The 15,426-nt window shown below is 38.3% G+C and overlaps 1 protein-coding gene across 1 annotated transcript in view; it reads left to right on the top strand.

The window, feature by feature from the left end:
* The window catches only part of MAP4K5 (mitogen-activated protein kinase kinase kinase kinase 5), a 62,276-nt gene extending 47,620 nt beyond the window's left edge, over nt 1-14,656 (top strand). The window contains exons 23-33 of the mRNA XM_085297880.1: nt 1,514-1,574; nt 2,318-2,320; nt 2,410-2,524; nt 2,642-2,700; nt 3,818-3,921; nt 4,344-4,521; nt 5,723-5,791; nt 6,488-6,580; nt 8,419-8,489; nt 9,110-9,165; nt 11,084-14,656. Of these exons, the coding sequence (XP_085154006.1) occupies nt 1,514-1,574; nt 2,318-2,320; nt 2,410-2,524; nt 2,642-2,700; nt 3,818-3,921; nt 4,344-4,521; nt 5,723-5,791; nt 6,488-6,580; nt 8,419-8,489; nt 9,110-9,165; nt 11,084-11,171 (897 nt within the window). The 3' untranslated portion in view covers nt 11,172-14,656. The remainder of the gene's footprint in view (nt 1-1,513; nt 1,575-2,317; nt 2,321-2,409; nt 2,525-2,641; nt 2,701-3,817; nt 3,922-4,343; nt 4,522-5,722; nt 5,792-6,487; nt 6,581-8,418; nt 8,490-9,109; nt 9,166-11,083) is intronic.
* Nucleotides 14,657-15,426: the final 770 nt, after the last annotated feature.

Genomic DNA, 15,426 nt, shown 5'->3' with positions numbered 1-15,426 from the left:
TGTTTGTGATTTGATTTGCGTCTTAACCTGTCTCATGTTCCTTCCTTCAGGCTTATCCTGTGGTTGCATTGTCATCCTCAGCATCGTGTCTTGTTTCCATTTGCTGTATTACTTGTTTGTGACATTTAAGGCATGAGGGGGAAAGAAATATTTGCCCGTCTTGTGGTGGCTGGGAGAGTGTTCCCTCATTCCCCGTCTCTTCCAGTGCAAGAATGTGAGGGCATCCAGCGAAGCTAGAGCGAGCCAAATGGAGTATAAGCAGTGGGGAACTGACCTGGAGCTTTTTGCTGTGGGGAGTTGTGAATGTCAGAAGTTACATAAATTCAGAAGGGCAACAGGACAGTTTTATGGAAGATAAATCTTTGACACTCACTAAATACATAGAAACCACAACTGATTCAGCAGGTTTCTTAGCTGAAGGCAGCTGGAGCCTAGCAGAGCATTAGAGGCAGTATCATATRCGTTTTTTCCTGTTCTCACCATTCTTTTGGAGAAACTATATCACCTGTGGTGACTGTTGGGAATAGGTATTAGGTTAGATGAACGTGTGGTTGAACAAGTACAGCTATTCTGTTGTAGAGCCTTGATTCAACGGTCTCGGTCTTTTGCTGTGTTTTGCAATAACTTCCTTCACCAGACAAATCTGCTGTTGTCATCTTTTCAATATYTTCATTTAGATACAACTCATTCCTATGAAATTCTTATTAGAACTGTTTCTCATGGGAGGACCTTACCTATGAATATAGGTATATATTCATATATATTCAATATATTCAGTCTTTTTTATGCTACCCATGTCCTTAGTCTGCTATTCTTATTCCTTTCTTTGCTGAGACTCCTGAATGCTGTCATTTTGCAGTTACTTTTATCCAAATTACCTCCCTCCATCAGATTGTCAAGAGGTTTTCCTTACCTTTAAAATATTTCTAAATCTAGACTAGCTGCCCCTTGAGTAACCTCTTCCCTCTTCTGAAACAAAAATATGTCCCAGTGTCTTCCATGAGCTCTCGTCACATAGTAGTATAATAACAAAAATAGCCAGGTAGGTAAGTCCCACAAAATACAGAATTGGCTTGGAACATAACAGTGCTTCTCCCTGTGCCTTCCCCTATCCACCCCACCCCGCATTTACATGAAATTTAAGTAGGCTGCTGTAATACCATTGTTTTCTTTTCGCTGTCTGTCACTCCAGAGCAAGCTGTATTTTTCTATATATGGTATTCCAAGAGTGCCATTTGTCGCACTTCAGCTCTGTGCTGCTGATTTAAAAACTAAAGGAAATTTGAAGTTTGAAAGTTTTAGCAGTAGAAGAGAGAAGGAATGAAAACTGATTTAGACAGGAAAAAAGGCTAAGAATCCAAGAGAGTGAATTACAGCAAGGAATATTGTTGCCCCCAGGACTTTCTCCAGTTTCAATCCCTGTGGGAATGGTGACAGAGGTGGAGCAGACAGAGAAAACCAGGGTTAATAATTCCTGTATGTTTCTATTAATGGAAATATTTTCTTTCTTCAGTTGTTTCCTCGAAAGTGCACCTGGTTGTATGTTATCAATAACACCTTAATGTCATTGTCAGGTATGTATAAACAGAGCAAAAGTTAATAAAATAGTGAGAAACYTTTAAAGCCATCATTCAGTACAATATATTTTTTTCTTTGGGCATAATTTAGATCAGATTGTGCTGAAAGAAGGAGTTGTGTGTTGTTCCTTGTGTTTGTGTAGACAGTCTAACTTCCAGGGTGCTTTAACTCAAAAGATTTTCRTAAATAAGACCAGAAGTTTATAGGTGGACCTTAACAAGTGGTAAATGCAGTTGTCTGCAGTGYCTGATGGCATCTCTGATATGAACCAGATTCAGAAAATAAACCCAATTTAAGACAAAAACTATCTCAAGGTAAAGGAGAATGAGGTTGCTATAAGATACTACTAATACATCAGATTGACTGTTTTGAAAATTTTTTTTTTCTGAATTGTCCTGAAATTAGGAGGGTCTACACAGGAAACAGATGAAAAGGATAATATGACATTCAGACTAATTGTAGGATTGTGCTTTTAAACGTACAGCTTTTTGTGCAATACCACTTTAATTGATATATAGACAAAGAGAATGTGCCTTGATATGATTAAGAGTCATTGTATAGTTACAGCCTTCTAAAATTGTGTATGTAAAACTAATTTTCAGAGCATCTTTAATGTTATTGAAATGAACTCTTGAGTTGAATGCCATGTCTTCTCCATATGCATTATTATTGTTGTCTTGTTTTATCTCTCTTCATAATTGGACTTGAAATATCTGACGCATGTGGTTCCTTTTCCTAGAAGGTAATTTTATATACATACATTTTTCTAAAATGTACTCTTCTCTCTTGTGCATGTGTGTGTGGAATCAATTGTRCTTTTCTTTCTTACAGGGAAAACGTTCCAGCTCTACTCCCATAATTTAATAGCTTTGTTTGAACAAGCCAAAAAAACAGGATTAGCTGCTCATATTCAAACTCATAGGTTTCCTGACAAAATCTTACCAAGGTACAGAGGCAATGTCTAACAAGTGAAAATTTCCTTAAATACTTCGTATGCTGTTGAGTAGTAGTATAAAAGGCCCTCTGCGTGAATGGCTGATGCATTTTTTAACTGTTATTCCAGGAAGTTTGCCTTAACAACGAAGATTCCTGATACAAAAGGATGCCACAAATGCTGTATAGGTGAGTATACAGTATTCAGGTTTACAATGTTTTCCAGGCCTTTGTTGTTGGACCTGGCATATCTTAAACTCATTTCCTTTTAATTGACTTACAGTTAGTTTATTGTTCAGAAAACAGTATGACCACTTTATATCTTAACGCTGCACCTAATTAGTATATGGTTTTCCTTCTAATTAATGCAGGGGGTCTTTATACTCTTCAGTGGAAATGATACACAAGTATTCTTCATATCAGCTCTTAACTAGAAATGTTGCCATCTAGAGCAAGACTCTGAAAGGAAACCCCGGTGAATGCCAGTAGAGTGCAGCTGACGTGTTGCACATTCCCTCTGAGAGCTGCCAAGGACGGGAGTCGAGCTCTCCATGAATAAGTCGATGTTTAGGATTGCTGGCTTCAGCCTGCCACATAAGCCAGCTAGTTACTGTGACATGCAGACAGCCTGCAAACGTACCATTTGTCACAGAATCCCAGACTTGTTGCACACACACAAATACCCATTCTGGTTTGTTAGTTTGGCTCAAGCTTTGACCAAGATCCAACTTTTAGGGAGGCTAACTTGAAAAGTATTTTTTCCACAAAGAAGTTGCAGGGCACAATAAAAATGATGACAGCCTGGGGAGGACTGAAGCCATCATTCAAGTTCTAAGTGCCTGCAAAAAAGTCCTAGTGCTTGTGAAATAATAGATTTGTCTTTGGCACCACTGAAATTGTATCTTTGTGCTCTTAAAAATGCCTAAACAGAGTACAAAATACGTAGCTGTACGCTTGGATAGCCTGTGTCTACAGGAGGCRTGTTTACAACTGATTCCTGAAGTCAAGCTTACCCTGGACCTTTCATTCCCCATCTGCTGCAGCCCCAGGAAGAAGGCTTTACAGCTTTTATGGCAGAAATGCTTGTTGTTATTAAGTATACGGATAATTGAGTTTATTTGGAATGTTGCACAATAATAATCACTAAGGATATTTGAACACTATGCCAGAAAACAATTGTTAGTGTGAAAATGATAGTATTTCTTAAATGATTTGTAAAAATAGCTGCATTTTTTAGTTTGACTTTATGTATGCATTGAACTTTCTGGACTTAAAAAGGTTTTGTTTATTTGCTTGTTTTATATAGTAAGAAATCCATACACAGGACATAAGTATCTGTGTGGGGCACTGCAGTCTGGAATTGTTCTTCTACAGTGGTATGAGCCAATGCAGAAATTCATGTTAATAAAGGTAAATACTGTATTTTAGTTTACAACTTTAATTTTGCTCATCCCTCTTTTCTGCCCCAAAATCTTAATCATTATACTGTTGTTAAAATAACCCTTCTAGAATTTGTAATGGAAAGTACATCCTAGTCTAGTCTCATTTGTGGGTTTCTGGGCACTTAAAAATCTGATTTGACACACTTTGACTAAGAAAATCCAATGACTGAAGCCAAATGAAGCGTTGGATTGAGCCCAATACTAGCAATAATGGGCTTCTACCATAACCCTCTGAACAACATAATGTTGCTCACAGCTCACGCTGTCTTAACAGTGGATTCTTAGTAGCCATGAAAAACTCTTCTGTATCTTTTTGTGAATGTTATTTTAAGCTTCTTATTTTCAAGACAGAAGGAAATGCTACAAATGCCTTAATTTTCTTTTTTCCAGCACTTTGATTTTCCTTTGCCAAGTCCTTTGAATGTTTTTGAAATGCTAGTGATACCAGAGCAGGAGTACCCGATGGTCTGTGTAGCTATCAGTAAGGGTACGGAACMAAATCAAGTAGTTCAGTTTGAGACAATCAACTTGAACTCTGCATCTTCGTGGTTTACAGAAATTGGTGCAGGTAAGACTTTGTTGATCTGTCTTGCATCTTTAGTGTCTGGTAACTGCTGAATCTTTTCCTCAGAAGTTATTTGGAAACCCTTTATTCTAGGCAAAAATGATGCAATTTCTCTACTGAAAGCATATGAAACACAGGAAATTCTGTCTGAACATAAGAAAAGCCTTTTTCACTGTGAGAGCAGTTGAACACTGGAGCAGGTTGCCCAGACTAGTTGCAGTCTCCATTCAAAATCCAACTGAACATAGTCCTGGGCAACCTGCTGTAGGTGACCTGTTTGAGCAAGGAGACCAGACAGTCTCCAGAGGTCCCTTCCAACACCAACTATTTTGTGATTTGGTGTTACTGAACCTGATCCCAAGTTCTTCTTGTGATGATCTGCCAACTTCAGTGTAAACTATCTTAAAAGACTTCATTTTTAGACGTGATTTTAATTTAAATTAAAAACACTTAAATAGTATTGCAGACCCTAATGACCGAGTTCTTCCCATTTGTAGCTGCATACTGTTTTCTTCTAACTGGGGTCAGTCTTACTGCTCTTTCCCCTTCTCTCTTGTATAAAGCCTCATATTAGTTAGTCAGCCTCACATCATCTCAGTCCTCCAGCCTTTGGTGGGGGCTTGTCATCTTCAGCTGGTTATTAATAAGTAGAGGATTTTGTTACATCTTCAAAAGCTRTTTGATATCTTCCAGATGCTTTTCTCTGCTGGCTTTGATGGATACTTTTTTTCACATTAAAATACTGCTTTTCAGCAGCTGTATGGAGAACTTAATTAAAACTATGAAAAATATTAAATTCTAATTTCATATCAGCACAATAATCTTTCCAGATGTGAGTTTATGGGAAAAGAGGGTTGATATTTTTTAATTCCCTTGATGTTCCTTTTGTTCATTATTGGGCCTTTTCATGAAGAAAACTGACTTGCCATGCTAAACTGTAACTTAAAATGTATTTTACGCTGATAAGCAGTATCGCTTTCATATTAAATACATGCTTTGAGCTGATCAGCTTGTCCTTAGGCCCTGTTTTGCTCCCATAGCATTCTGGGATCCTGCAGCCTTGGTAAAAGAATAACAAATATTGCAATGGCAAAAGGTTTGTAACATACTGAAAAGCCTTTAGCAACTGGAGAGAGGCTGACAGGAGGGGATGTAGCGTAGTCTTACGTTGTGATGTAATGTATTTTGTTTTCATTTTCACAAGGCAATCAGCAGTTAGATGCCATTCATGTAACACAGCTGGAAAGAGACACCGTATTAGTCTGTCTGGACAGTAAGTAACGTGTATCTGTTGGGCAACTTAACTACACCTTGTGCAAAATGTATTTTGCCACAATTGTTGATTTTTTTAATGCTCCTGTAAGTTAATCTTTCTCTCTTCATTACTAATTTGTGCTGGAATGTTTCCTAATAGATACCATTCAGATAAGTGATCTTTTCACTTTGACTCTTGTGATTCCACTTCCCTTCTTCATATGTGTATATTCTTCTTCTTTTTCCTATTTTCTTCTCCTTTCAAAATGAAATCTGTAATGCAGCATTATAGATGAAAATTCAAATATATGCAAATCAGAAAAATTTTAAACTTATCTGGAAAACCTGGCACTTTCCTTTTGCATGTGCTTAGCAGGATAGATAGTTACCACTACATCATGCATAGTAACAATAATTCATATGCATCAGAAGTTAGTATCGCAATGGGAACTTTGCAATAACTTAACCTACCTAAATTTCAGCCTCTATATTGTGTTCATATAAGTTTTCTGCACTAAGTTTGATATTTCTAGGAAGGCTGTCAATAAAGTCTAAAACCATACAGAAATCTGTAAGATGGTTTCTGTCCGTCTTTGAGAGAAGGATGCTCATTTTTTTTTGTGCTTGAAGGTTAAAGTTAGTATTTCATACTTAGATCCACCTGTAATCTTCTTCAGTAATGGGTTTTAATACTTAATTTTCTGTTTTTCTTGAGAATTTGTGAAAATTGTGAATTTACAAGGGAAGCTGAAGTCAAGCAAGAAGTTGGCCTCTGAGCTGAGCTTTGATTTCTGCATYGAATCAGTGGGTAAGTGATTTTATTCTGTGCTGGTTCTCAAGAACCGAGAACTTGAAATGATGACTTTTGAAGGGGTTTTAATGGATTGATCTAGTGTACTCCTTGGGACCTGACCCTGTAAAGTGCTTGCTCTAGGATATTGTGGGCTGTGTCCTTGTCTGCACTGACATGCTTAAAAAAAATAAGCCAGTTGCTAGGCAGTATGTGTCTGACTGCGCATGTTTCCAGCTGGTATCATTTCTGTCTTTTAAAAATAACTTGTATCATGATCTGATTGAAAAATGTTGATTGTTCCTGGTCATTTTTGTAGCACTGGGAAGAATCTTGAAAAAAAAATCTTAGTAATGTATTCATTTGCATCAATTTTCTAAAAGCTAAGGTTTTATATAAAGTGATAGCATATCCATTTTTTAATAATAAGGGTAATAGTATTTGAATCTAATTCTTAATAGAACACAGCAGCCTTGCTCCTGCATTGTTGCATTGTAATTATCAAGCAAGTATTTCTGCTATAAAAAGCTATAAAAATCAGAAGTATCTGGTTAACATACATTAAAGAATTCTGGATTTCGGGACCTGAGCTTCTTTCCAGAGCCAAAATGAGTAATAGAAAGCCAACTCATTTTTGTTAGCAGTTCTGTACAATTAGACGTCAGGGTTCCTCAGGCATCTTCCCTTTAACAGAAGATTCTTGACATAGGTATTTTGTACTTTAACAGCAGCTGCTAAAGCAATGCATACACTTACATACAGAAACTCTATTTAGATATGTCAGAACCATCCTGAAGGAAGAATGATATTTTTAATCAAGCCTGTGACTCTTCTCTAAATTGACACATGTTCTCATTACCTGCTTTACTTCTATCCTACAATATCTCCTGCTGACACATACATAMCATGACTCAGCCACTACCTTTTCCTTGAACTCTGAAGGAATTCATAGACAGAAGGATTTATTCTAAAGTCTTTACTTACCAGCTGACCTGGAATAATGTGAGTAGTTCTTTATACTCCAGGTAGGCCCTTGGGAATTCAGAGTATTAAAGAATTCTCTGGTGTCTGATTGCAGGGTAGAGTGAGGGGTAACAGGTAAAGATTAATCTAAATGTAGAGGAAAAAGCAGTTGTGAAAGACATTGCTCTTGGTATTCTGTTAAATATCTTTGTTTTGTGTATTTAGGGTATAGCTAATACTGAGCAGATAAAAAATGTGACTGTGAGGAATAACAAAGGAAAACAAGTAGGATCTCAGAAAATAGACACATTTATTTTATACATGAACTATGTAACACTGCTTAAAGAATAACGGGTTCTTCATCCATTATTTGAAACAATCTGGTAATTAAATCTTTCAGAGCTGGTAGCTTTCTGTGTTCTCTCTTTGGTCCTGAATGGAAGACTCCTCCCATTCTTCATACTCATGTCTATTTTGAAGTAAATATAATTAAAATGATCTGTAATTTCCAGTGACCTGCTGAGTTTTGACTGGCAGCATATTTAACCACTTCCTGGTGTTTTCTCCAAAGTCAAATCATTAGGAAAAAACCCCTGGGGAATAGAAGTGTAAGGGAGTAAAGGAAAAAACAGAGATGCCTATCTTGTCTTGGCAAAGAGAGAATGTCTGAGTGGTATGCTTTCAACTGGATTGTAAATAGTGTGTCTCTGATCCAAATAGTAATTTCAGACTAGTTTTTTTTACAGTGATTTCAGAGTTTCGGTCTTCTGCCAGGAGTCCAAGTCTCACTATGTATTTTCTCCACATGCTTCCCATTGTCGCTACTGGAAACTMAGATTTCCCTGGTTCAAACAAGCTATGGTTGGGTCTGATTTTATGTTTCTGCTCTGCAGTGTGCCTTCAAGACAGTGTGCTGGCCTTCTGGAAGCACGGCATGCAGGGCAAAAGCTTTAAGTCAGATGAAGTAAGTAATCTCTGAGTCTTTCCAAGTTTAGTTTCTCCCTGGTCCTCATCTACCAGTTGATCCTGATGGGCTCCTCTAGCTGCTTCCCTGATGACAGTGCTTATGCTTCTTGTCATCACTGTTTTAGCTCACTGGGTTCTTTCTCTGACTTGCTGCCATGTATTGCTCTTGGTAAAGCTCACACACATGCTTTTACCGACACCACTTCCAGCATACAGTTTAGAGACACTTAGACTGGTTCTACATAGTGCAGACCTAGTACGAGCTGCATTTGGGTTTTGGCTCTCTGAAAAACTCTAGTTGGCAGCATCCCTTTAACTCTGCATGAAGCTGCAGGGGAGAGACGGTCTCTCTGCTGACAAAGATTTGCACAAAATATTCCAAATGTGCTACTAACAAATCCTCTAGATTGATAACTATCTACTGTACATATTTTTTTAAAATCAGTCTTATTTTGTGAAATTTAACTTAGTGTTGATTTTTCTGATTCAGCCCTGTAATTTGCACTAAATGATATTTGAATTTTTGAAAAGACTGATCAGTTTTTTTTCCTTCTAACTCAGACCTATATGTCTCATTTTACCACTGAATTGGGCCTTAATGTCTCAATTTTTCTACAGGTTACCCAGGAGATATCAGATGAAACCAGGGTTTTCCGCTTACTGGGATCAGATAGGTAATCACCTTGAAGAAACATAAATCTTCTATTTTCTCTAAACAAGCTTTCTACCTACCAGCTGAAATTCTGTTCTGGCCTACCACAAACCCATCTGTAGGCAGTCCTGTGGGAGGTAGTGACAGTTTCCTGCCTGCAATACTCAAAAATTTAATTAGTGATTGTATCCAAATCCAAAATGATTTCTAAAGGGCCCTGTGGCCTCCCCCACTTTCTGCTGCAGAGATGGAACTGAACAAAAACACAGTGTATAGGAGAAAATCTYCAGGGAGAGATGGCAGCCTTCTTTGGCAGATGGTAAGCATGGTACCCAATGTACTCCTGGAAAAGCTTCTGGATTGGGTGAACTGGCATCACCGTGGCAGCTGATTACTTAAATTGTCAATACTTTGAGCCTTGAGGCAAGGAAATCCATTGTATCCCAGCAGTGCAGAGGATATATTCTACTATTGCAAGAATAAGCTTCTGTTGAAGTCCATTGCTGTACAAATGCTGTTTGTATTAGTCCAGATGTGTGGTGTATCATCACTGAATCTTTCTTGCATACTAGAATTGATACCTTTAAATAGCTCATATTTCTATGTTGTGCTGATGAACACAGGAGTGTCCTAAATACACAGAGTGATGGAAAGCAGTGTCTCATCTAGTTCACCTCCACTTTTATTAAAAAAAAAAAAAAAAAAAAAAAAGCATATCTTGAGTAGCACTTTTTGGGGTGAGAAAGAAGGTTGAAGTCCTTTCAATAAGTTTAGTTCTGTGAGAAAACATTTTCTTCCTTTCTGATCTCATTCAGCCAGTTTGCCAGATTCTTCATTTTGTATTTCTACATCACTGTACAAGCGGAGCAGGAGTCTTTTCTACTATGTGCCTGTGAGCAAGATGTGGCAACACCTTTTTGACTTGAATCACTTAAGAATTACTGAGTTGTAGAAGTGAAGATCAGGGACAGAAGCTGTTAGGAGAGAGAATTCATTTGAAAACTCTTTGGGGAACGTGACATGGGAGATCAGTGTGTGAAATACTAACCCTGAGATAGGCTCCTTTGAGATACCCAACTGCTAGGGTTAAAACAGCAGATTTGGCTTATTTGAAAAGTATGTGGAAAACAAAAAGCAGAGGGAAGCCTAATACTAAAAATCACAGGATATAGTCTTAGGGACTGGTGCAGAGAAGTGCAGGCAGGCACTAAAAGACTGGAAAGGAGAGGGGAGGTCAAAGGCCYGACCGTGCTAGCTGATAAGAGGACGTTCTGCTTGTCGGGGTTCGGCATGAAAGAGGTGTGTAGGACACAGCTGTCAGCGTGCTGAGATGGCGAGAGCCAAGTTTTCCAGAGGAACCGACAGGAATGCTATCCAGCAGGATAAAACTGACGTGGGGTTCAGTACTCTCTATGAAGCCATCGAGGGATAAATACTTTGAAGGGAGAAGAAGAGTTTAAGTTAGTGGCTGATATTTATCACAAAACATAGGAGGTATAAACACATTCAGGCTGCAGATGATAAGGGGGTTGCATCTCCTCACAACACTGTGGTTCCAAGATAACTTCCCAGTAGAAGTACAGGATATAACTTATTTCAGGGTGGAGTATACCGGTTTGGAGGCAGTTCGTAACACATTGCACGTGCTGTGGTTGCAGGTGGCAGAGTCTGGTTGAGGAGACCCCTTGTAGTTCCCTGTTCCTTGTAAAGGATGTTTTAGCATTTTTATCAGAAGTGTTGCTACACAGAATGGAAAACGAGGTGACTGATTTAAAGAATAAAATACCCAAGATATTTAGGAGAACTGGTGTCTCTTCCATCTTTATACAGCGATCTCGCTGTGAGCGATAAGTTTGTTCTTCCTTGGTGGTAGCAGTTAAACCGCATGCTTCATATTTTGCCACTGACCATTTTGGTTTTTGTTTGTGTTTTGCTTACAGGGTGGTAGTGTTAGAAAGCAGGCCGACAGAAAACCCGACTGCACACAGCAATCTCTACATCCTGGCTGGACATGAAAATAGTTACTAAGCAACAGTAACCCAACACAAATAACAGAATGAATTCACCACATCAGGAAAATAGAAGCATTAGAAGACTTTATACAAGCTGGACTATGACTTCCTGTTTCTTTCTCTCTCTCTCTCTCTCTTTTTTTTTTTTTTGACACCTAAAGGATCTTGTTCTAGGTAGAATTCAGTACATTTTTGCAGCTGGGAACAGCTGGTTCTGTCTCTTGCCACTGTGTGGTTGGTTATATCAAGTTTGCTTAATAAAAGCTATGAGATAAATAGTCCTTTACTCATTAGTCATAGGGAAACAGAGCCTTTAAAATAACGTTATGCTGTAAAGGTGCCATAAACTGTTAAATATTTTACTTCCCTTGGCTTTTCCTTGTATTCTGTAGATATAGAGTGCTGGCTGTTTCCCTGTTTTATACTGAGTCTTATTCTTTAAAACAAAAATGATTTGTGTAGGAAGTGAAAGTATCTGCAAAGCTTTTTGGTTTTAAATCTGCCATTCAGTATGGCTTTGTATAATAGACTATTTAATCCTTATTTATTAATCTGCTGCTAGAATGGTGTAATGTATCTAACTTTTAGCAAAGGAAGGTTGCAGAGCAGCTTACAATTTTTTTTTTTTTTTTTTTTTTTTACAATTGTATAAAGATTTGATTATTCTTTTTTTCTTGTAGAGATGTAGTGCATTCTTGAGGGGTATGCTACAATGTTGGTTGATCTTGTAAAAATGCAGTTTTGTACAACAAAGTATTTTGTATTGATTTTGCCTGCAGAATTGCCATAAAAGGGATTTTCTTATTTACTAGATGTAGGGTGTGTGTACACAAAATATAATATTGATATCAAACATGTTGCTAATGGATGAGTGTGTACAATATACGTGTGTGTGTGTTTGTGTGCATGTGTGGTAAGTTGACCGGCAGTGTGTATTTTTTTTTATATATATATTTATATATATATAAAAATGTACAAAATATATATGCTTTATTTTCATAAATTAGGGATAAGCCTTGTGACATGAAATGGAAATACACACAGATTGTACCTGGTCATCCTTAATGAATGAAAGTATCATGTATCAAACTGCCCATGACGTATAGTTTATTTATACTATTCCAGAGGGGAGCCTATAGGATAACTGAGCTTTCTAGCTTTTTGTTTATACAGTTATCCAGCTGTTGTCAGTCAGACTGTTATTTGTGGATAGGTATTTCCCCAACCGTGTAGTATAAATAAATATGATAAGAACCTAGTATTCTATAATAAAGCTTTAGACACTTCTTCCCTTTCCCTATCTTTGGTTTGTCACCTGCATTTTTCATTCTCTTTTATCTCTCCATTAAAGAGTCACATTGGTCTCTTGTCTTCCTCATTAATTAAAATTCTTGAGGTACCATTAAATATGAATATAGTCTGACTACAGGATAGGGTATGGTTTTACTACCTCACACTAACCTGCAAGCTTTGATGCAAGTAAACCCAGTCTATAGGCGGATACAGTAGCAGTTCATTAACATTTGAATGGAGGCTTTTTTAAATGAAATCCTACTGTGTACTGCCATCCGATTCAATTTCTGTGATCTGCTACCCTAAGAAAAACAGGTTAGAAGCTTCACAAGTCATTTTAATAAAGCAGTAAAGGTAAGTGTGTTAGAATGGCTTGCCCCGACTTGAGGCTCTGCTGACACAGTTAGCAGAATCTGAGTGGTCTGATCTTAACTTTGCAGTGTGAAGAACGGAGAGCTGGGTTGTCTGCTTAGGCATCAAACTACTTGATTCATAATTTAACATTGATGGAATTAACTCAGCACACATGATGAATCAGTAATGTCGTTTTGTTACTAGGTACAGCTGGAGTTTTATGTTGTTCTGAAGGTCTGGAAGGAAAACAAGACCTGCACACAATTTAGCATTTTGTCCACTTAGCGCTGTCATTCAAAACTAATTTTTGTTTTAAAGAAATTGAGGGAAAGGAGTCTGCTGTAGGAGGAAGTCCATTATTTCAGCTTCTAAAACTGACTTCTTTCTTGAAGTAATTCTCAAGTTGTTCCATAACTGGATAGCAAAAGACTGTGGCTGTTTAGTTTGAGTCCATCCTTTATAGTGAGTGAGGCTATCAGGAAAAAAAAAATGTTTGCGTACATTTTTCAGCTATGTGTTTGATAAAGAACAATTTTGGCTAAGAGATTTCTTGATTTGATTTTTCTTTGTTATGGAAATATTTTAACAGGTTCTGTTATTGAAGAGTCTTTTATTACCCATGCGTGATTTTGGCTAGAGTAAGTGGCTTCGCTTGAGGTTAGCATTACATGGCATTTAACTGTTCCCTAGTACTGAAATTACTTCTGCCATAGGCAACGGTGATTAGTGACTAACCGTAAAAAGGTATAACACCTACACTACCATGACTTTAAAACAAAAATGAAGACAAAAGTAAAGCATGATGTTGAGGTTCTAGAGCAAACATTTTCACATAATTTACCTCATTCACTGCAGAAGGAAATTTTGGCTTCATCTTTGAAAACACAGTGCCTAAAAGACTAGAGAAATCTGTAAATAAAATATGAGTATTTATGGGGAATAACTGGAGTAAATAACTATTAGGTCATTACACTGTCATGGAACAAATAAGTATTTTTCTTTGAATGACATGAATGACTGGGGGTTTGCTGAATCATAAAAATGAATCTGGGAAAGTCCTCATTTAATCAAACCTCCTTTTTTAACTGTTAAAGCATTTCTAGTGTTATGTTCTGAAATGCTTTGTCCAGTCTGGCTTAATAGACTAATGCGATTTCTGACACGATCTGCAGGATACTGTTTCCTAGTGTAAAACTTCGCCTTCCTCTCTTAGTGGAGCATGGCATAACTGATTTGCATGTTTCATAGCTAAACCAGCCAGTCTCAGTGGGTGACTCTGACTAGTATGTTTTGTATCTCTTAGACTGTTTAAGTTAGTTTGGTATTGTCTGTATCTTTGTATGTGTTTGTGACATTTCAGCCAGGGTTGAGAAAAGCGTGGAGTGCGATTTTAATAAAGCAAAGACTTGTTCACTCTCTCCTTACTCTTTTGGCAGATACCAGAGTATTAGTTGTTTGATACACAAGGTTCATAGATTGAACTTGAAAGCCTTAAAAGAGGCTCCCGTGTTCTTTGAAGTGTGAGCAGTATTTGAAAAGCAGCCTGTAGATTAGTCTCTTGATTTCCTAACCAAATTCATTGTAACTGAGAAATACAACTGTAATTGTGGTGACATCTGATTAAAAGATGAAAGGTACAACGCATCAGTGAGCTGCTGTCTCAGGGTGGGGAGGGAGGAGTAAAAACTGGGAGACTTTCTGAAATGTACTTTTTACCTTGCTTAGTCATTCAATTGTAACTGAGATTCTTAACTGCACTTGTTCCAGTTTGTGCAACTAGGCTTTGTTCTACTTAAATTTCTGTTGTGGTTCATTTCAGCCTATGCCAAATAAACTATGCTTTATTTGATACCTGGATGGTGTTCTAGACTTGCTGGGAACAATATCTTATTGGAGAGATCTCGAAGGAAGTCAACTGATCTGTGGGTCATCCTATGGCATCCAGCGGCAGGGCCAGTCTTCTCATTGCTACGCATTGGCTGGGAATCACAAGACATATGCCATATACACTGGCTAGATTAGAGGGAAGGGAGGTCTGGGGACAGCTCTGAGGTAAGAAATTAGAGTGGCTGTGGCAGCCTTAGGCTCTCTCCAGCTTTGTATTACCCAGTACTCTCTTCCAGGCCAGCTGCTAGTCATACAGAGCTACCACTGAGCCATTTTTGAGTTGTCTAGCTCAAAACCCAGGGTTTTTGAGGTTGGCTACCTTGTGCCCAGTGCATTTGTTGCATAGCAAGGAGGGCAGCGGTCTCTAAAGGAGAATTGCTTGTAATGGGAAATCACAAGCAAGAGCATTCGGCGCACGAGCCTGGAGCAGGATCTGGGGTTGTTTATACGCATGTGCCTTTGGACAAGGCAAAGAGCCACCAGTAAATGAGTAGGTACAGGAAAACAGTCGTCCTCTGCCCAAAGGTTGTTCACACTGTGGGYGAACCTCAGCATCAGCCTGTCTGGGGAAGGACTTTGAATCGGGGGCTGACCTGCTATTTGGCCTCTCCCACAGTGGCGTAGCCCTTGGACCCCTGCGGAGCTCCTCAGCRGCCGTCCGCAGAGTCGGCTCGCGGCGTCCGCCGGGCGCTTCCGCGGCGAGTCCTGACCGATCCAGGGAGATCGCAGCAGGACAG

This window comes from Rhea americana, unplaced genomic scaffold (genome assembly GCF_003343005.1).
Source record: "Rhea americana isolate MKP2758 unplaced genomic scaffold, rheAme1 scaffold_131, whole genome shotgun sequence".
NCBI lineage: Eukaryota > Metazoa > Chordata > Aves > Rheiformes > Rheidae > Rhea > Rhea americana.
The sequence above is the reverse complement of the archived record's forward strand: the minus strand, read 5'-3'. Positions and strand labels throughout refer to the sequence as shown.